This window comes from Cyphomyrmex costatus, unplaced genomic scaffold (assembly GCF_001594065.2).
Source record: "Cyphomyrmex costatus isolate MS0001 unplaced genomic scaffold, Ccosl1.0 scaffold133, whole genome shotgun sequence".
Lineage (NCBI taxonomy): Eukaryota > Metazoa > Arthropoda > Insecta > Hymenoptera > Formicidae > Cyphomyrmex > Cyphomyrmex costatus.
The window spans coordinates 890631-914354 of NW_017275315.1; the positions used below are offsets into that span (position 1 = coordinate 890631).

The 23724-nt window shown below is 35.7% G+C and overlaps 1 protein-coding gene across 1 annotated transcript in view; it reads right to left on the bottom strand.

The window, feature by feature from the left end:
• The window catches only part of LOC108782726 (Down syndrome cell adhesion molecule-like protein Dscam2), a 168966-nt gene that overhangs the window by 139707 nt on the left and 5535 nt on the right, over nt 1-23724 (bottom strand). The window contains exon 2 of the mRNA XM_018551080.1: nt 2462-2554. Within this exon, the coding sequence (XP_018406582.1) occupies nt 2462-2519 (58 nt within the window). The 5' untranslated portion in view covers nt 2520-2554. The remainder of the gene's footprint in view (nt 1-2461; nt 2555-23724) is intronic.

Genomic DNA, 23724 nt, shown 5'->3' on the forward strand with positions numbered 1-23724 from the left:
CTTCACGCGAGGGCGAGACATTGCGCGTAACTACATGGACATCTGCGACCCTGTCGAACGCGACATCGGATCGTCATTCGATAAAACACGTTGAATTTATTGGCGGTTTAATATCGCTCGGGACGTTTATAGGAGCGCAATAAATAAAGTCGAGCGCGCTATTACGAGTGATAGGAACGTTACCGAAGTGGCTGGGAACACTGTGTCGCAGAGGCGCAGCATGATCAGCCTATTGACATTTTTTCCTGACATAATTACTACTGCAAGTAATATAGAACAAATCCTATAAAAATAAATTTTCTATCTAGAGTTTAATTAAATTTGCGTTAATCAAACTATTGTTCATCATAATTTTTATACACACGACAATATCTAGAATAATCTAGATAATTGTAGACATAAATGTCAAATCTAAATCTACAAAATTTTAAATAAACGAGCTGCTAGATTGTGAAATAAATCACTTATGTAATTCTATCGGTTCAACGCTCTGTTAATTTATCTTGGCAAGATTACAACAAACTAAGTTAGGAGTGCTCGACCATGTCGCTATCTGGAAGCGAATATAACATCCAAGGAAGCACGTTGACATTGTCGTCTTCGATCCCAAAGGTACGCAACTTCCTCAAGAACGGCCTTTCCCGTCACGATGATCGACGAAGCTGCCGAGCGGATGTGCCAGTTTAACGATCAGGAAATTCGACGAAAAGGAAAGTTATTAATGGCTAAAGTTCGACGACGTTGGGAACGACGGCGACGTTCGCGCACAGCGGGGCGAGACACCCTCTCGATTACAAAGCGCGCGAATGAGAAGTAACTATACGGACAGGGTAAGGTTACAAATTGCGTCTGAAAGTTTGCCCCGTTGCTCTAGTGGAATAATGGATTCTGGAATAAACGAAACTGCCGCCGGGCCATAATTTAAACGGATGCTGAGCCGCGCGGCGGATTCGTCACGCGCTTTCGAGTCGGACTCGACATCGCGAGCGAGCGAAACGCTGCGAAGTGGCAGAAAATCAATCGGACACCCTGGGACACTTCGGGGTATCCCCGCAAAATGAGAGAGAACTCGCGGCTGCACCCGGTAACCGTGCTCGTGTCGAAAGAGAGAGCGGGCATCGTGTATTCGGAAGGTAACGAATACGCCTGTAAACGCCTGTAAAGCGAGCCGTTTCGCGGACAGCCGCAAAAATCGAGTAAAAAATACGATCAGTCTGTATGAACCATTTGTACGAAACTGTGATAATTCGCATCACGACCAATTGTAGCGCGTTTGCTGTCGTGAAATGCTCAAATGCATTATAGGTAATCAATATTGAAAAAACAAATAACTTCTCCCTATACATTTTTGATTTACGGATTTGTAACATAAATAGTACGACTGTGTCCTGTATATTTTTCTTTTGACTTTTTAATATAGAACATCTCTAAATTTTCAAGCATAAATATCTACGTACAGTAAAAACATGCACCTTCTAAATTCTTTAAAGTAGAATCTCACAAAGAATGATCAAATTAAGCCGTAGTCTTAAAAAAGGAGTATTTTTAATTTTTCAAAAATAAGATTTCACTCTTCAAAGTAAGCTTTCACTCTAAGAGTTTCACAGAATACGTTTTCGTGGGAAAAAATAAGATAATCTTATATTATAAATTCTAGACGAAATTCTTGTCTCTTTCTCCATCATAAATATGCACATATAATTCATGATTTTTCGTTTAACAAAGTATTCGGAGTCTAATAATATCTCATAAACAATGACATTTTAGAGTTTGCATTTCTCGTCGGACATTTTGCATAATAACGGTTCGCATTTATTTCCGCGATGTGAAAGAAGCTCGCGAATGTAATCGCAAATTAGTCGAATCTCGTTACCCTGTAGAGGGCACGTTGCGAACGCATTGCATTTGAATTGTAGAACGCAAGTAATAGGCCGGCGAGATTATTTCCGCGCGAAAGCAGTCGTATGCGCATCCGTAACGCGGATTACACGTTCAGCTTACCACATGCGTGTGTGGTATGCATAGTTACATGAGACTGTTAAATTTTATGTATGATCTAATAGCCGTGTCACGTTCACTATATACCGCAGAGAAGCGAACGTATACATAATTCTCGGTGCAGTGCTTTGTCATTTTTACGCAAATTTTACGACGATTCTGCTAGTATTTTATCGAATATCTGCTCTGAAAGTACATGCTTCCAAGACAACATCAATTTTATTCAAAATCTGCAAACTACAACATCTCGCACTTCGAGGATTCATTATAAATTCAACCATCGAAGCCAGACCCGATGATAATCCAAGCGTTTTAAAAACCGAAGGGATTTTTGAAGAGCGCAGCCAAATTACCATTGTAACGAGCGCACGTGGGACGGTACTAGGATCATTTGCATGGGCACGGCCTAGCCGATTGGATTCGCTCACCACCGAAAGCACAACCCACTCATGTTCTTACTTACCGCGAACAAGGATGAGGATGCTGAACAGCAGCGCGGTGCTGAACGGCCAACCGGCCATTCTGGCGTGGAGCGTTACGTCGATTCAGCTTCCTCCTGAAACAATACAAGCATGCCCAATCAATCAACCCGTTCGCTATACCGCTATCCCAGAGCCAACGTCGATCTCTGTCTTCCCGCTCCTTCCCCTTCTCTCTCTCTCTCTCTCTCTCTCTCTCTCTTCCTCCCTCTCTGTTTATCTCTTTCTTTCATCCCTTCGTCCCTCAACGTAAAACCGTTGTCTGTCCCCGTCTACGCCGTGCGGGCCTCATCCTACCTTTCGACTCCTCCTCAACCCCCGCTCTCTTTCCTGGCAGACTGCCCGTTCCACGTCCAACCTCATCCTCATACCCCTTTTCCCCTCGGTACCAGCCCAACCTCATCCCACTTGCACGCCAATCCTCTACGCCCCATATCGACAATTTTTTTTTCCTCCCTCTAGAATCCGTGCCTGGGGGCTTGTCCGCTCAATGAAAGTCCTCCCAGACGGTGCACGTCGAGCGACGTACATAATCGTGAAACATGCGATGCGTGCCACACCAGCTTGACGCTTGGAGTATCGGAAATGCCCTCTCTCGCGTTTGCGCGCGCGTTTTTTGCCGTTCAACGCAAGCCGCGAGGTCCTCGACCTCACCGAAGGTCCTTGAATAGCTTTGTTAGATTTAGGGATTCAGCTATTAATGACGATTTGTTTAATTAATAGTTTAACATTAATATAAGATAACAGTTTAATACTTGATTTTAGCGTCCAATTAGAACATACAAAATATATTTTCAATATTTCGTTATAATAAAAAAAAATTAATGCAATCTTTGTAATTATAAGTATCATTTTTCTTGATTTGTGTAGTACGCAGTATATATATATATATATATATATATATATAGTGACAATATACTATTATTAATTTATTATTCATAAAATTCATTCATTAAAGCATTAATTGTAAGTAATAATTTCATAAAAGATTAATTATACATTAATTATACAGTGTATCTCGATTATAGTGTATATATCATTTATTGTCGTCATGAATGGAATGTTATATATAATACAATAATAATAATCAATTTAATTTTTGTTTTTGTCAAATAATAAATTAAAACAAAAAATTTGAAATTTAAAATTAATTTATTCAACAATTCTGTAGAACTCCAAAATTTCTTGAGAATCTGCAATTATAATATACTAATTATAGAAAATTTTCTATAACATATACTAAAAAATTCATAAAAAATTTATATCTTTCTTCCCATATAAAAATAAAAAAAAACAATCTACATGTTTTTAAAAATGCTAATTCTTACAAAATTTTTTAAATCGTATGCTCCTTGAATAGACGATTCCGATCACTATGAGCTACGAGAAAAGAAATTCTAAAGGTATTATAAGCGACAATACAAGGAAATTACGTAAAATATACCGATATTCATTAAGTACAAGTCGATCTGCGATCACAAAAGTGCAAATTATTCGATGCTAAGGTGCTCATCCTTGTACATTGAGCAACGTTCTTTTTATATAGAGTTAAAAATGCTCGCGTTTTTACCATGTCCTTTGCGGACTTCATTCAAAGAGACCGAATCTGGAGCATTCGATTCGCTTCACGGCGCCGCGGTTGCATCACTAGTAAAGCCAAAGGGTGACCCACACAGCCCTTATGCACTTCGTTCGCGTGTATACATGAGCGATTCGTGAAGATGTAGTTCTTCTATCTACCTCCGCTCGTCTCCGGTTATTTCCTTGCTGAATATTTTTCGAGCTTCTACTTGTGCACGCCATAGAGCAAGTATAAAGAAATATACTTGCATTCTACTCAATATGAAGGAGAAGCATTAATTTAAAGAATAAAATAAATAAAGAGTGTTTCCTCAAATAAAAATATCAGAACTAATTTATTATGCATATTCTTGTGTTCCTTTATTAACGTAACTTATTAATTAATATGAAAGATATATTAATTTCGTTAATGTAAACAAGGAAATAATAACGTAAGAAAAATAAAATAAAAAATTAATCATTCCTTTTTATACAAAAGGTAGAATAATTCTTAGCAGAATCTGTCAGGCAAAGAATATTTTTCTATAATAAAAGAAGAAAATTATTTTTAAAGGACGTAGCTATTTATTTTAATCTTTACTAGTCGAAATTAATATATGTACCATATATTTCGAAATAACTTGAACATTCTGTACATTACCAACGCAAAGGATTAATCTAAAATTTTAAAGATTCCCAAAGAAAAAATTTTAGAAAATATATTCTGAAAGCTAAGAACCAAGTGAAACACTCGTACGTCTCCTCTGTTCCGCAAAACTGCTCTTACTCGAACACTGTGAATGAAACGAACCACCAGAAAGCAATTCCATCCTGTTCACAATTAAGTTTACGAACGAGTGTTCGACCATTTCTTCATGTCGAGACGCGAGAAAGACTTGGATAGAAAAGACAAGCAAAAAAAACAGGCAAGGAAGAATCGATCGATCGAATTGGACTTAATAATACACAGAGACCATGACCCAGTTATTTTCAAGCAAAATGTAGAAATTGTCGAAGATACTCGATTAGAGACACGCTCTTAAATAGCATACAATAAAAAAAAAATTAAAAAATTGTATGATCGACTTGAACATGTCGAATCAGATTGTATGATAATATAATTATATAGTAATTGTTAATACAATGTAATATAATATTTATATATAATAATATAATATAATTATACATTAATAATGTATATAAGATTAATAGATAATGTAATTATAGATTGTGTATGATAATATATTACAGTAGTTAATTAACGTAATTTTAAAAGATCAAAGTGCCAAAAATATTTTTCATTTATTACGATTTATTGAGAAGAATGTAGGTTATTATTATTCAGTCAAAAAGTCAAATTAAAAATGTGTCGTAATTATCTCAAGATTCTGTAATGATTAATCTAGGGAAACTGTGGAATCCCTACTCCGATAGTTTCGCGCGTTTTACGCGCAAGCTACGAAACTAATTAACATGTTACGGCTTGCGTAAGCGCGTAACGAGATATCAGGAGATACGGTAGCGTCTCGATGCACAGTGACACTACCGTGTCCTTTTACGCGAGACTATGCGACTGCCTATGAGAGACTGTGACTGTGATGTTGATTAACTCGGTGAAAAAAAATCGTACAGAGCTCAACAAAAAAGAAAATTAAAGGTAAAGGTTCACGCTTTTGAATGCTTTAAACCGAATTTTTATACGATTTTTAATTCGTATAAAAATCCACGCGATGGAACTTCTCAAAGTTATTAAGTATACAAATTAGTTCGGTCCGTTTTTTGTGTTCAAAAATGCATTTATTTCAAAACAAAATGAATGAACAGATTAATTAAAGTATTGTCCATCGCTGGCTACTACTTTTTCCCATCTCTCAGGCAATTTTCGAATTCCATCTCGAAAAAATGACTCGTTTTTGGAGGCGATTATCTTTTGGAAAATGAACCGAACTAATTTGTGCTCCCAATAGTAAAAATTTTTGAGATTTGACGCACTTTCATTTGTATCCGTATAATTTCATAAAGAATCAACCAAATCCAAATATCAATTACCATTTTCGAAAGTAGAGATTTCAAGCTTTAGAATGTTTTTTTACAAATTTTTTTACGATTATTTAAGAAATTTACACTCTTTCGAAATTTGCCTATTTTTGAGGGGCAGGATAAGTGATGCTTTAATTTTGCTGTTGAGTGTATAAAACAATTTTGTGATATAATATTTTGAAAAAGAATTAAAGACACTACTTTGATTGGAAGCGAAAATATCTTTGAATGAATTGTAATAATAATAATAATTTTAAAAAGAATATTGAAGGATAGGATGATCCTTCAAGAGTAATATAAATCATTGTATAAAAATTAACGATAGTATTACTTGGATTATACTCTTTATTTAATTTGGTATAGGATTTAACTTGACATCAGTTATTGGTATCAAATCTTTTATATGAATGATACACATTTTCCTGTTGATATGAAATCGTTTGTAAATGACACATCATTAGAGTTAAGTAAATGATAAAGATAAAACCACTTGAGATTTTTTATTTTTTAATTTGATAAAATTTAAGTTGGTCAGGAAAGACTGTATAGCACATATACACACACACACATTTGAATTTTAGTTTTTAAATTTTAGTTTAATAGTTTTCTTCAAGGAATAATAATTTTTATCGGAGAATTAAAACTGCCATTACACTTTGATTGGAATAGAAAGATCGTACCAATAAGAATATATTTTTGAAAAAGTAAAAATACCAAAAAGAATGTCAAGACGACGATCATTTGTATTTCGAGGAATAATAAAGAATATTTTTTGAAAGTGAATCAAAGATCCTATTATTTGAGTCGGAATAAAACAATTTTCGCGATGGGAATGTTTTTAGAAAAGTTTTAAAATTTTATTACTTAGGTTGCAATAGTAAGAATAAACGTAATGTGTCACTTTGTCACTCAGATTTTATTCGAGTAGCATTTTTAGTTAAACGTAACGCCGCGGCGGCGTTCATGTTTAAAGGTGCGGTAACGTGGATGGGGAATTAGATATACGTGCCCGAATGCGAGAGGAGTCTGACTTGTGTATAATTCAAGCAGCGGCGGTAACAAAACGGCACCGTAAACTCGCCTTACTAAATCACTTGCTCGCGCCCGGGGATTCGGAGAATATTCTATAAGGATTGGCCTTAGGTGCGATGAATCAAATTACGACGTCGAACGAATAATCGCGAAAATATCGACTGCTTGGTGCGTTCTCCGATTTACGCGGGCGCCCACCCGACCTCACGTACATATCTCCTTTGTGAGATTATTCGCATGAATAATACAGCATTTCCGTGCTACGAGCCAGATGCAGATTCCGCCCTCATAAGCCGCGGCGAATTCGCGGATTTACGACTTGTTTTATAACTTTCGGCCCCGTTCAAATTGTCGCGAGATTATATCTGCAACTACAGCATGACATCTACGACATTAATGTGTTATTCAAAATAGAGAAAATTGGTATATAGTGTATCGCGAATAAATGAACTAAAATTACACACGCGAATGACATTTCACTAATAATATGTAAGGGAATATTTTAATTGTTGGGTACTTGGTGAATTTGAGAGAAATTTGATGAAGGATAATTATAGACAATGTCGCGAGCGGCAAAGTTAATTTCGAACTTCCTAATATACTATTCGAGGTATTAAAACATTTGTCAATAATTTTGTACGAGCAATTTACAACGATATGAAATAAGCAGCTATACAAATAGGTATATGTAACTAAATAAAGAATGATAAAAAGAATTTCTCAGAGTTTATAATCCGAACGGTATTCGTACACATTCGTGAGCAGCAAAATCTGCATAGTATGCGACGCGGATCATTAGCGCGAGTAATCAAAGATATATTTTTATGCGGGTCGCATTAAAGCCAGGTTGAAAGGTCTCGGCATCCCGCACAGGTGCATTCATTCGCTGTCGCGGGGACGGAATTAATACCGGCTAGCTTAATGGAAGGGAGGGAACAACGGAACGTCGCGCCGCGACAACAACGAAAAAAGACGATGGTGGCAAGCATGGCGATGGTTTTATCCTATCCCGACGACACCACCACCATCATCACCGGCATCAAGAGTGTATTCTTCCATCCGGCGACTCGCCACCCTTACGAGTTCTTATTCCCACGGCTCCGCTCGCTTCCTTGACTCCTTCGCCAACGTGTTCATTTATCTATCCACGTCCTTCCTTCGTGCCGACAATGCTTTTTCTCTCGCGTACCCTACCGTCGCTCGACGACGTGTCTTACGACGCGGTTCGCAATATTGGACCTTTGCATCGTATAAAGAAATTACAAGAATTATAGCAGTCGCTAAACCGGTTGTGTGTCCGAGAACGCGGCGCAGACAATTCGAAGACAAATGACGAAGAATTTTATTGCTCTTCGAACTCACTAACTGGTGCACACCAGTACAATTAATAAGTTGAAGTGAAATAAATATAGTACCTTGAGAAAGTATAATGGATAAGCGGTTCATTTTTCGTTGTTTTCAACGATAGAAGAGTATCTTCGACCTTCTAACAGTTAAATATACCTGCAGCATTAGTTACGATTTCATTTTTTGTTTAAATCCTTCTTGTTTTGCAGCATAACGCGATATTTATGGAGTCTTGAGTATTATACTACATTGATACATCGAATGCTTTAATTTTTAATACGTAACGCGCGAAACCATAATACGAGATCTCCGTCAATGTACTGGCAATGGTAAATTGCAGAGGTGGAAAGAAAGAGGCTTGAGAAATTATATCGCTGGCGGGATCTTAATTCATCAGGCGGACATGAACAAGCAAAAATTCCATGACGCCACCGAAACGTGTGGAACTTCCACGAAGCACCAGCTGCCGCCGCGAGAGTTCTCTATTCCGCTTCTCCCATAGCTAGCGTAAACGGGCGCGCTAAGACCCTCGGCATAGTAAATTCCACATTTCATTCCGCGCGTCAGGAAAATTTCTGCTACACCTCGCGAGCTATAAATCTTGCAACGCTCGCGGTTCGCGAAGGGATATTAATTAACGCGCGAATCATATATACGCTTTAGAACACGGCGAAATATTCTCGTATATCGGGGGGAGGGGGGGGGGCATAGCAAATACACTAAAGTAATTACCTCGTCGGGAGGGGGAGAAGCGAAAGAAAGGAACTGGAACCATTATTCCGACAAAATTAATCGTAAATGTGCGAATTAAATGAGCGCCTGCTATGAAATTGCCATTTACGCGTAAACAATAAACAGTTCAAGCGGATATTCGTTATTTTCTAGTTACTGCTTGTTATTGTTGCTTGTGTAATAGTGAATTATTACCACGTAATATTCTGACAATTGCAGATGTGGCAAGTCGGTATATGATAGTCGAACAGGAATTGAAATTTTATTCGCAATTAGTGCACCGTTGACGAGATTCACGAGCGATGAATTAAAATCCATGTTTGTTTTTTTTTTTTTTCAAAATTTTATCCTACAAAAAATTATTAAAATCTAAATTTGTTGTTTATATAAATCGTGATTTTTATGATTTATTCAAAGTTTCAAAAAAATGCTTCGGACATTACGATTGTTATGCTACAGAATGTGAAGCAGCAGAATTATTAAACTATATCGAGTCTAAAAGGATTACGATTTTAGTCTCTACTTTGTTTCGTTTTACGTTCTCGATATGAATACTGGCACTGCACTTCGATTGCATAAGCTCCGCTTTGAACTTATTCGCGCATCTGCACGCGATGCGCGTTTATCTCAACGAAAAATTCCTATTATCCCCTGAGAATTTTTATCCGTCGCCGTACACTCCCTCCCAACGAGCGCTATTTTCTGTTTCGGAATACTCCCGTTTTTCTTTTTTTTTCAGCAAGCACCACTTTGACCGCGTTCCTGGACCGAGGAAAAATAAAATATCGACGTCGTCGTGGAACATTCTCCGCAGCAGCTCGCATGGAGAGCTGACCCGTTTTTTTTTTTTTATAAAGGATTGAAATTCGGAGACCGCGATGTGTTCCCAGGAATTTCATTAAAATTATGGCTTGGCTATTGGAACGCGGATTGGTATTGTGTGCGAAGGATCGTCTGTGGGACGTGAATTGACTGCCTAGTCATGCACGCACCTTTTGCGAGTATACATTGCAGAGTAGAGTTCAAAAGCACCTGAGAATAACAGTGCGAAGCGAAAGCTAAACTGATAGTATACCAAAATACAGATAACGATTAAAATACATGCTTCATAGATGCAAATTAGAATATGATTGTGAAAGTAATTAAATATTTTAACGTTTGTAAATGCACGCGCAAAAGATTAATAACCGTGGTTAATCAAAATCCCTGATATTCCCTTATATCCCCATTCATTTTCCCTTATATCTAGCTCGTAGACGCGTAGTAATATAATCATATTACATTCATATTTCGCGTATCATATTACATTCCAATTTATATCGCATTTGCATTCTCTGAGCCCCCGTCTGATTTTGACCGACGAGAGCGTACTTCTCTGGCCGTGCGGAATAATATTTAGTCATTTATTTGGCTCTCAGTCAGTCTCGCGGCAGCGAAGCTATGGCTACTGTTGGTTTCATCGGGTATGCGCATTACTCTTGGTGCGAAATGGGATAGCGAAACAGGGGCGACGGTTGCTCCGTACTAGTCGCGAGCTCGAGTTTTCGCCGACAAGAAGATGATGGATCGCTCGTACGATGGAGCGACAACGCGCAAATTTAAAACGCGTGGAGAAACTTAGCAACACGTTATATGTTCGTTTTGATCGAGTGCTCCTTGAAATGGGCCTTCAATTTTGACTTGATATCACGAATGACAAATGAGAAATTTCGCCCCGTCATGGCAACGTGACTGAATTCTCGAAAAATTAATCCAATTTTACGTAAGCACAATAAAATTTCAAGCTCCCCTAATTATATAACAAAGTTTTATTAATTTTGATTAAACTATATATAGGTATAATATTTCCCATGCACGAACCAATGATGAAATTCATAGAGAGAAAATTTTCTAATATTAAAAAAATATTTTCCAATAAACGTCAACTAAGAACTAACAGTAATATAACATCAACGTTAGAATTTCACATTTAAGAATGTAACTGTTACAATGTATTGTAACATTTTGGTACATTTGTATTGTTGAGTATGAAATTATAAAATTAATGTTATTTTATTCTTAGTTTACTGGAAAATACTTTTTTAACATTGAGACATTTTCTCTCTTGGTGTTTACGTATCTTGGTATGTTACGTACTTAATATAGAGCGACATAATAATATAATTTATTTATGAAGGAATTAAACGCCTATAACGGTCAAAGCTGGATCAAAGTGCTAATAATAAGTATGAGTGAATTCTTATATACCACATATGTAGCCCCCCCTTTTAAATGCGCGCTGATACATCAGACATATAACGCATAAATACTACAGTAGTATTATAATATCACCGAATAATACTTGATTAATTTAAATATAAGAATGATAATTTAAAATTCGTAAATACATCGGATCTCAATAATCTTATTCTTTATATTACGAAAAATATCACAAGTTGGCGTTTCGTCCCGGTTTCCACTACTGGACTCATCAGTAAGGCAATGTAATGGAAACCTACCTTAGATATTAAATTATAGTTAGTTTAACTCGCGCGGCCTGAAAAATGCGCTTTAATTACATATTTAAATATTAAGAATATTACGAAGAATATCACTACGTTGACTAGCCAACAGAGGTCTATAGTTACTCATTCCAATTCTCGCAAGTGCCGAATTATGTGAGTGATTGTTTATATAGAACTTCTTTCTAACATCTCCCCAAGGCGTCTAAGGTAGGTTTCCATTACATTGCCTTACTGATGAGTCCAGTAGTGGAAACCGGGACGAAACGCCAACTTGTGATATTTTTCGTAATATAAAGAATAAGATTATTGAGATCCGATGTATTTACGAATTTTAAATTATCATTCTTATATTTAAATTAATCAAGTATTATTCGGTGATATTATAATACTACTGTAGTATTTATGCGTTATATGTCTGATGTATCAGCGCGCATTTAAAAGGGGGGGCTACATATGTGGTATATAAGAATTCACTCATACTTATTATTAGCACTTTGATCCAGCTTTGACCGTTATAGGCGTTTAATTCCTTCATTGTTAGTAGACAATTTACGGTCGGTACAAAAATTATAGATAATTTATTTAATCATCTTTTAATTAGCTAAAAACATACGATTCAGTTTTTCTGTAAAGAACGATAAAAGCGTAATACTATAATATACTAACTTAGTCAATATTTTAAGAAAATTTCGTTAATCTTGTAATTAACGAATTTTCATGAAAATTACAAATCTTTAAATTGAGATCGTAACATTCATTCAATAATAAATATTGAACAAATAATAAGGAAACATCAATCACTAGAAAAGTTAACTTTATTTTTAGGGGAAAACGTGATAAGAGGAATCGTATATCCTTCCAACTTGTCCAATTTATTCCTAGCGTCCTACGTAGCTTCCCTAATTTCCGCTATAATCATGTTTCATACCTTAAGTGGATCAACCTCTATACGTACTCACGTTAAAGAGCGAAGGAAGGCTTGCTCGCGTCTTGTCATGATGGAGGAAGAGGTGTTTTTTGCAAAAGAGAAAAAAATGAGATAGAGAAAGAGAAAGAAAAAGTAAGAGAGGGAAAGATTATCGGTAATGGTAAAAACGACGAGACCCTCGCGGCCATTCCCGAGGAATCCACGCCATTTCACTTTATCGCCCTCGTCGTCGGACCGTTCTGAAAATACGGAAACGTCACTGTGTGTCCTCAGGGAATCGCAGTCAGTTTCGCAGTCGATCGAGAAAAGGGCATGCTGTCGCTCGTGCTCGGGGAAATTCGCCGCGAATCGTGTTTAAGCGGTTCCGTCAAGAAGTTATTTAACACGAATATCCATTAGATATTCTTAATTATTAATTAGACACAAAAACGTCTCACGATATTCAGATTTAAAGATGCAATAAAGATTGGCAGCAGAAATTTGTGCAAAAAGCTGTATTTCTATTATGATAAAAAAAGATACTGTAAAAAAACTGTTATAAATAAATTAAACACGCTTATTTTGTATCAAAGATGACCTAATTGTAGATTGAAATGTCTATTCCAATTAATATTAATAATTATATATAAAGTAACATAAAATGTTACTTGATATATATAAGAATTATTAAACTAAATTAGCGGATAACAATTAAAATGTTGCCTCTTAATCTTTTTATAATTTAAAATTTTTCACTTAATTGAGTTGTTTTTATTGTTCTTTATTATTTTACAATTGTTAGAAATTTTCCTCGCTGAGATAAAACTATTCCTCTAGATCTAAAAGTATAATTCAATCAGCACGAAAAAAAATTTCAATGCATGCAAAATAAACGTTTTGAATACGGCCATTTTACCAAACAAAATGTTTTACGAAACAAATATTAGCTTGGAGAACTTAAAAATATACAATACGTATAACATATATGTTATTGTTTAAAAATATATACTATGTTACATCTGACATTTCTATTCAAAAGTATTCTATTTTTTTGTACGTACAACAATTGATTTTCATATATATAACGTAATGTCTGATAATATTATTGAATATCGCCGTTATAGCTATCCCATATTTTATCGGCAAAAGTTCGCGATTCTTATTCTTATTCCTATAGAATCTCAGGAGCTAAACGGCGGCGTCGTGCCCAACTTCGTGATCCTTTAATGCGCTTTTTAAAGAGCGCATTGAAATAGTTTGACGGAAGGTACTCCTCCGTAATTCAATCGATTTGAAAAAGTATCAGCGCCGAAAGTTTGCGCAGAAAGAACCGAAGTTTCTGCAAAAATTGCGTTTCAACCACTCCATCGGGAGTTCTCGCTTTTATCGACTTCGTTCAAGAAAATAAAAAAAATGGGGGGAAAAAAAAAGAAAATAGAAAATCTCGTTGTGCTCGTAAATTGCTTCGCAGCTTTGCCAAGTTTTTTTTTTTTTTTTGTTAATATTCCGAGAAAGGGATAAAATCGCACGAGAATTGCAAAACTTGGAAGAAACTTGCAAAATATACGGTGTGCTACGTTGTTCAACGCCATACATATATGTAAAGAAGATGGAGCAGACAGAAAGATATCTTCTATCCTAGACTTGCCAGATGTCTTAGTGCAATGGTTGAGAGAGATAAGCGGATATAAAATATGCTCTTACAAACGTTCTGCGTCGAGAGATTTGTAATCTACTGCGAAAACAACGTGACTAAGTATCGGCTTTTGTAATAAGCATTGCAAAAAGATTAATCGTCGACCATTCAAACGTGTTTTTCGAAAGGTCTTCAACACTCCATAAAGAAAATAAAAAATTGTTCTTAAAATCGTGCAATTATAATATCATCTATTTGTTAAGACATATCCCGCAATGAAAAAAACAGGCACAAGCATCAGCATATCTTACCAAGTTACTTAAGATTTCTGCATTTCTATTCCTTCCTATCTTTTTTTGTTTTCAATTCACTGAAGATGATTTAAGAAGAAGTCGAAACGTTTGAAACTCATGTACTCAAGTATCTTATAAATATATGTTGTATGAAGAAATTTGCACTCTTTCTCTCTCTCTCATTCTCTTTCTAATAACTACATCGTACTCTTATTAATCGTTATATTATTATATCAAGCGACGCGGTAGCGGCGGGACGTCAAGTACATAAGCAAAAAGATTGATTGATCGAATGGGCCATTTGACGTGAATAACGTGAATGTCACTGCGTAAACAAATGTCGCGGCGCTGCCAAACTTATCCAGAATTCTTTTGTCAAACTTTTATTTCGGTTAAAATATCTCAGGATAGCGATCATGTTACTTTTTCCTTAAAGCGGAAACGTGAAAAGTGAAATTTTTTGTATGTGTGCATATAGAATAAATATAAACATATATACATACATACATACATAAAAATTTTCACTTTTTACATTTTCGATTTAAAAAAAGAAGTCACATAATACCTAAAAACCGTAATAAAAAATCTAATGACAGTTTTATAATATATCAGTATGAGCTTTCGATTGCGACTAGTTTGATAAAATCGGTACACCAATCCTGCGAGATCTCGAAATCTCAATTTTTCAATTTCTTGGAATACATTTTTTTATAATGAATTACGAAAAGATAGGTACATAATCAAATAAATTATTTATTTTCAGCGTTATACCTATATCATACTTAGAATAATCTTTCGTAAGGACATACGAAAATAATTCTAATTATTCTGAAGTGTTTCGAATACGTTTCTTCGTGTAAGGTGTTGCGCAATTGTTGCGATTACCGTAAGCTTTGTCGTGTCGAGCCGTGAAACTTTGGAATGAAATTTTAGAAGTAACAGCAATGAACTTAACACACTGTTGTTAACTGCACCAGTTAAGCGAGTCGTGTAGCCATTTCAAGTTACACACGCAATATCGGAGTACCCGCACCTCACGAACCTATTCTAAACAACGATCTTCTTCCTTAGAATTAACTTTTTTTTCTTGTTTTATCAACTCTACAAGCAAAACTGTAAACTGTAACAAGTTCTCGAGAGTTTTTACACGGTTTGCAACAGATGATAATACTTCTTCAGGGGAATCAAAAAGTTGCAGGCATACGAAATTCGAATTACATCTAAAAAAAAAAATAATATTTTGTTTCCTATCCTTCTTTGAAAAATAAAGATTCAACACTCTTCTAAACAATCGTGTTTTTGTGATAAATTTATACATCTCAACAAATTAACGTTTAACAGTATTAATTACATAATTTAATAGATTAATAACTTTTAAACTATTACTAATATTATGATTCATCATAATATTTATAAATTACAATAAATGCATATTATAATACTTTGAGATATCTACCTAAATATCAAAATTTAAATTTTATGCAGGAAACGTATTATAAACAATAGGTTATCACTATCTTCCTTTACCTATTTATATGTAATACAGTTTGTAAAAGAAATAACCGTTAGATATTTCCTGATAAGAAATCGTAAACTGATGTTTCTCACGCCTGCAATAGCAATGTCGAGGCCTCACTATATTCATATTACGCAAATGAGATGAAGCGCAACGATATCTTTTCTCCTTGTGTTCTCGATAGAAAAGCCTGGTACAGTTGCCGCAGCTTTTGGAATTATTCATAAATTCCGATATTGGGTCTACCAACGCACAGACGGAGTTCTGAAACTACTTGCGAATGTTCGATGTCTGTAAGTGGTCGCAACTCAGAACATGCATGGTGAATACATAGAGAGATATATATAGATATAGATATATATACACATGTGTGAAAATAGATCGCCGATCTATTCAAGAATGCCGGTCATGCTCAAAACCGTTTCAAAACACAGAAGACATAATACCGAAGTGTTCTTCCAATTCTCACGTTATACTACATCAGAAATATTAAAACGTTGCCGATAAATTTGACAATAATTTTTATTTCTTGAAAAAGAAAATGTCTCTCGAGGAAAATTAGATTCTTTTCTTGATTGAAAAGAAATATTGAAGAGAGAAATAACACTCTGTAAACAAATGTTGACACTCAATTCTTAAAAAAAAAAAAAGAAATTGATTTAATGTATTTAACAAATAAGACTATAAATTTTAATGAATGTGTTATTAATTTGGCAATACATACATTTTTATAAATTTTATTTTTATTACATGCTTTTTCCTATACCCAGCCGATAAATATTGTCTCAGATCACAATATCTTTGTAGACACTATCGGCAGTTAAAATGGCCCCAGTTACATCAGAGCTCGGTGTTGAATTTTCAGAGAAAAAGAGGCAAAGCGAGAGCAGAAGAGAACATACATACAACGCTTGGCAAAAATATGAGTGGGTGACGACACGAGAAGCAGGCACCAATAAAAGGTATCGACGTATGTTCCACGGCCATCAACATAGCAGAGTGAAAATTCATTCCATCGTCTCTCACACCGGAAAGAAGGGATCTCGGTATCGGAATTTGCCTGTCGAACAAATATCACCGAATGAGAGAAAACGAGACAGATAAATAATTAATAAACACAAATATACGCGATTCTGAGATACCGATTCGTTAAAGTTCTCACTTGTGTCCCAAATTAATGAATTAAAAATCTCCGTGCTTTTAATCGTTAATTTCTGCAATAAGCGAATACACAGCAATGCGTGTACATAAAAGATGCATATTAAAACGGTGAATTCGAACAGAATAGTTTATATAAAATAGCAAAAAAATAACACGATCAAAAAATATACTTCGCTCCTAACAGAGAAAGAATAAAAATGTTATATTTTTTTACCCTGCATATATATATACTATATATATTTTTTCTCTTTATATTTTTATATTACAATATAAATTCACTCCTGCCAAGTTTAGCATAGAAATTATAATACCCACGACTGATTATCCAAGAAAAAGAAAATCATTTTCTTCGTTTTTCATGCGAATACATTAGCCGGGAGCAATATCGCTAGCTGCTTGTCACGGGCGACAATTGTGTGGTGAAAACGAGCTATTCTAAAGCGCGATCCCCGACGACAAAGGACAAGCAGTAGCATACATCCTCGAAGCGATATTCAGGCATTCGCAGCCCTGCTGGCGGGCGAATTTTTTTCCTTTCACTGACACGTACGAAGACGTGATGATCCATTGTCGAGGGAAGTCGCGCAATTCCCGACGGTCGGTTCGAGGAGGAAGAGGACCGCGATGGGTTGAGGCAAAGTGGGAATGGGGAGAGTGCAATAACGTCGGCGCGTTAATGCTCGTGGAAATAATGTATCGGCCATAGTGTAAATTTCACCTACTACCACTACCAGGTCGGTATGGCGTAAATATGCGTGAAGAGCCAGGAGGTGACGGTAATACATGCACGTATAGGCTGGCATGTGTGTCTGGATGGTTGCGTGCATGCGCGAGTACTGTGCAACCAAAAGCCAGGGGTGGAAGAGGACGCGGGGATGCGTGGTGTAATGGCCTGCTACCGAGGGTGCATTAAGGCGGTTTATGCGCGCGAGGTGGATGTGGGGTTACTTTTAACCCGTCTCGAATGTGCTGCTCTCTCATTGAGTACGTGGCAAAATGTCCCGGCAACGGCCAGAGACGAACGTTCGATAATCGATTCCGAGCTGAAAGCTCCGAAGGATTCACGCGGATCTCAAGCTAATGGAAGATTAATTATATAGAATTAAGAAGTTCCAACATCGGAGTAAAGGCACGCGAAGATTTTTTTGCCGTGAAATAATTACGTTCAACAATGGCAAAAGGTATCTCCAATGAAAAATATTCAGAGATATTGAATAACACCGCGATATTTCTAAATGGTCGTCACATTTCGTGATATTCTCCATGTCGCGATGCGCGAAATTAACGCGCTGGATCAGTGCGGGAAAAATTCAGCCGTTTGCCATGAAAATCCATTACTATTTGCGATTAATTCGCCTGTATTTCCAATGACATACAAACCCGCGCAAGCAGAATATACACGCACACACGCACACACACACCCGCATCCACAGAACGCCAATTCGCACCAATCGATTACCAGGTTTCAGAACGCACGCTCATTGTCGGTACAATTACGACCGAGCGCAATATACGGTTTCAAAGATGGGTATTGTGTTTCAAAGTGACGTCGCTGCTCTATGCGGAACATACAGATATTACAATAAATGGTAGCGCGTTAATTAATGCAACACGGGATACCTTTCGATGTAAAGAAAGAGATGCGAGAGAGAGATAGAGATGAAACATATTCGTATCGCCATTAAAATCGTAATTAACGTATGGTAATTACAATCGACGTGTACCTACCATAATTTACTTTTGTCGTGTGATTCGCGTGCGATAAAGAGAACGTAGGAAGGAATCTTCGCAGGAAAACGCCGAACGGGTTTCGGCGGCTACGATGCTGGAGGAAAATTGCGAATAGAGCGAAAGGAGTCTCTCTCTCTCTCTCTCTCTCTCTCTCTCTCTCTCTCTCTCTCTCTATTAAATCGTTAAAGCGCTTTTGTTGCGTACAACGGCACAATGGACAAAACACGGATAAGGAACGATGAATGGCGGAGATGTCATTTGCAGAGAGCGATGATACACTCTCACGGTAGGTGCATTAAGGCGGTTTATGCACGCAAAGCGAGAGCAGCATACGCTTTCACGAGCCACCCCCGTAGCGCCGTTTCTCCCAGTGCAATGATAAAGATGGTAAAAAGCGTTTAAATCAATTAGTAAGCTAGAGACAAGAATCAGAGATGCGTAATGCCATTAAAATCGTGGTAATTATCAAAGATTTCACTGTACGATAAAAGTTATTATTTGATGAAATTCGTAACATGTATAAAAAAAAACGACACTTAAAAAAAATATTTGAAATATTAAAATGTTTTATTCTTGTCTCCATTTTAAAATACTTAAAGATATTTTAGTTTTAAACTTTTTCCATAAACAAAATATTCTGTATATAATGTACAGTTAAGATAATTTTTCAATAACTAGTAGTAATTTTAAAATAATACAAAATTAATCAAATAATTTTAATATACCATATGAACATTCAAGTTTATATGTCATTAATTTACTAATTTCTTTTCAAAAGTATCATAAAGATAATTTGTTGATATTTACAACTAAAATTTGAAATAAATAACTCAAAAAAACGTTCAGATGAAAAATATTTAAGAGAGAGATGTAATTAAATCTTTAAGTTTTCCAAAAGTAAAGAAACTTTGTTGGGATGCGTGATTTTCGGAGAAAAAGTTTGAGCATGCTGATATATTTCTTTCTCAATCTATTAAGAACATGTTTCTGCTGAGATGCGTTCCACAGAATCTACCACATTTCAATTCTTACATTACAATTTTCTTCAATAACGATATCATAATTTATATCACAAAAAATTGAGAATTTTGTTTCTAAAAAGTCACACTGCGATGTCAATAAATGTTAATTGGAATTAAATCCTTTTTTCTGTCCGCGAATGCAAATGTCACTAGACAATGATGTAACAATGAATTATTCAGCTGGATTTAAATTGTTCATGTTGACGCAATTTGCCTTTAAGCCTCGACAGTTGCATAACGAGTTGAAGAGAGAAATATAACTTTAACAGATTTTAGATGAGGACGGCACGTTCGCGACAAGCGAATGAATTATACCTCCGGAAGCTTATCAAACGTGAGGAACACACGTCGAATTCGTATATGCATGGATCACGCGCGTCACGTTGCTAAAGAATTATCGCCGACTCCTTCGCCGAACGATAAATCATGCTCCGAGAGCGCGCTATCGCATGCTCGCATCGTTACGCACGCGGATATCCCCGGGACACGAAGATCCACTCGGACAGCCACGTCCCGTCGGGCTTATTCTAATTTATATCGGCGTGAATTAAAGGATTACGTAATAAACGCTGAATTATGGAGTCGGATGTGACCGTTTCGATGTATCGATCTGGTGTGAGTGCGACCGACTACGAAACGCCTTCGCGTTTGAATACTTCCAACCGCGTGATCCCATGCAATTATTCTACGCTCGCACTCACCCGGAATTAACTAATTTATATTAAACACACACACACATCGAGAAAGAAGTCTTAAACACATTTTTGCGATCCGTTTCAATGTGATTGGAATAAAGTAGATACTTCACGAATCCTTCAGGAACATTAATAATTTGACTTAAATCGTGATTTACAGAGCAATATAAACTAAAATAAAAAAATCAAATACGTTAATTTTTATTTATATATAAAATTTAAAAAGTAAAATAACAAAAATAGAAAAATAAAAGGTATAATATCTAATGTGCGGTGGTTTGGAAAAGAAAGGGTTACATGAAGAATGAGATAAATCTTTTTTATCGAGAAAGCTTCGTTCTCCTCAATTATACTCTTAAAAAAGAGAAAGAGAGGGAGGAAGAGGGAGAGAGAGAGAGGATATAAATTGAAAACAAATTAAATCCCCGAGATTGAGTTACGTCTGCGTAATTAATGTAAAGCGGATACGTAATCCCGTAGTTATATATACGTAAAATCCTGTAGATGCGGTCGTCATCGCAACTGACGACGACAAACTTCGTAAAAACGGAATTACTTTTCTCTTAATTTTTAGAGAGTTTGCACGCTCGATAATAATTGATAGGTTGATTAAATACGCTTTGATACGTTTCAATGCACCGTCACTCTTTTCATCTGTGGATTTTATGTGGATTTGCAGTCGTCTTACCTATTCTATAATAAAATTTTGATTGCACATCGACCTCTTTCGCGAATTTGTTGCAGTAAAACTGATTTAAAGGTTGTTTTCAAACGTACTTTTTATTTCTTCAGAATTTTTTATATTTCTTTAGAATATTGAAATTGCCGATATACATATATAATGCTAAGTATTAAATAATTTCATTAAATAAAAGTAGTCTTCATAAATTTTTTTTTTAAGGAAAAAGTAAAATTTTTCCAAAGAATCTATCATTGAAATTAAAATCGAAATTTCTAAGGCGCTTTGTGTTAAATATGTTAAAGCTTAACCTATCAAAGCTTCCTCCTTATCAATCACTTATTAATTCCAGCGAATTAAAGTGTCAGATAATCTCCAAGCAAGAATCCAAAATGTTGAGATGATCTTCGCCTATAAAAAGATTTCATTTTGTCCACTATAGAGTAACAGCTTTTCATAAATCGTCAAATTAGGTCGCAGGATGCATTGTGAGATGATGTACACGCTTTCACGATACCACTCCACGGTATCAGCAGCGATGTTACACGTGGAGTATGAAAAACGTGTACACGTGCCTGTCCTTTTTGCACGATCCCAATTGAAACGCGTTAGTTATGCGCGCACGTACATGCGAGGAATTCGCCCCGGGCTCCGCGAAACCGAGCGAGAGCAACAAAACGTGCGTCGCGTAATTCCACGCGACCTATATTCTAATAAACTATTCGTTTGACGTATCCATCTCCTTTTTAAAAAGATTCTCTCTTCCTCTCTTCCCCTCCCACCCTCTCTCTCTCTCTATTCCACATATCTTGCTCTTCGTCAAACTCTTCTGTTATTGTGTTAAAATTGATCAAAAAATTATTTTTAAACGTATATATTATATAATATATTAAATATTACATAATTCTCTCCAATAAGTAAACTATTTTCGTAAATTTCTTGTAAGAAAAAAATAAATTTTTAATTCACCAAAGAATCTATCATTTAAATTAAGATATTTCGATCTCATATCATTGTTCTAAAATTCCTCTTTCTCGTTTATTCTTTATTAGTTCAGTTTTATATTCTTAAAGAGCTTGTTCTAGAATGCCAATAACCATTTTATCTATCTATTTATTTATCTGTCTTCGTTTCGCATCGAGAATATAACACTGATCCAGTGAAATATTAAGGCGTGGAAAAGACCGAGAAAGCAATATCCAAGGCGGCAAATTGTTAAGAATAGCAAATTTTAAAAAGAATCTTTCTTAGTTGTGTAGCTTTATAATTTGATATTCTTCGACTTGAAATTAAATACTATATATCCTAATATTAATAATGTTTTTTTCGATTATGTATTGCAAGCACTAATTGTACAACGGCACATAGCTTTTCCACCGTGAAGAGGGCAAAGAACTCTCTGCGCTCAATTATACGACAGGATAGATTAAATTTGCTTATATTCTTCACATCGAATCTAAAATTACTATGAGTTTAAGTTATAACGATATTATCAATAAATTTCCTACATTAAAGTACAGAAAGAAAAATAATTTTAATATGATAAAAATTAATATAAATAGTATGGCTCAATAAATTAAAATAATATGTGTAGAAGGGCTACGAGCCAGAAAACAAATAATAAAATATTTTTAATAATTTTGAAAACATTTTTAATAATTTTATTATTTGTTTTCTGGCTCGTAGCCCTTCTACACATATTAGTTTAATATAATACTTAAATCTTTTAATTTTTGCATTTTTGTCATGTTTTTGTGTTTTTGTACTTTATACAGCCAAAACAAATATTATAGATGATTTTTTAAAACAAAATCTTGAGAAAATTAATTTATAAATTAATATAACTTCTGAACAAATTTTTACTGATGACAATAATTTTTATAGTTTTATATATAAAAGGGAGGTTTGAAATATTTTAGCCACAGGGGCGCAAATCAGGTTAATACGGCATTGCATTGATCTATCTAGCACGTTATACCTCGACAAATCTCTCGTCCATCTGCGCACGCGGCTCGCTTTTAATCTCGTCGAATATTAATAGATATCCTATTGCGAATACTTTTTTCACGGAATCTCTTCATTCGCGTGTTAACGAGTCTGCCGCTAATTACGCGCGCTCGAGCGAAATTTTTTAAAGAATGTGACAAAGAAAGAGTTGCGGCCACTAGATCGATACGCCGACATCTTGGATATTCCTGGAGAAATTATTCGGATATCCAGTGCGAAACGCGACGCGCGCACTACTAGGATGTTCCATTACGCTATTAACGCGTCCTCCTAATAGAATTTAGCGACATAGTTAGATACTCTTGTTCTAATGTTCGCTGTCAAAGGGAAGCTACCGCTTTGGGATTCCATGACGCGGCTTAAATTTTAGGGTGTCATCCGCAAG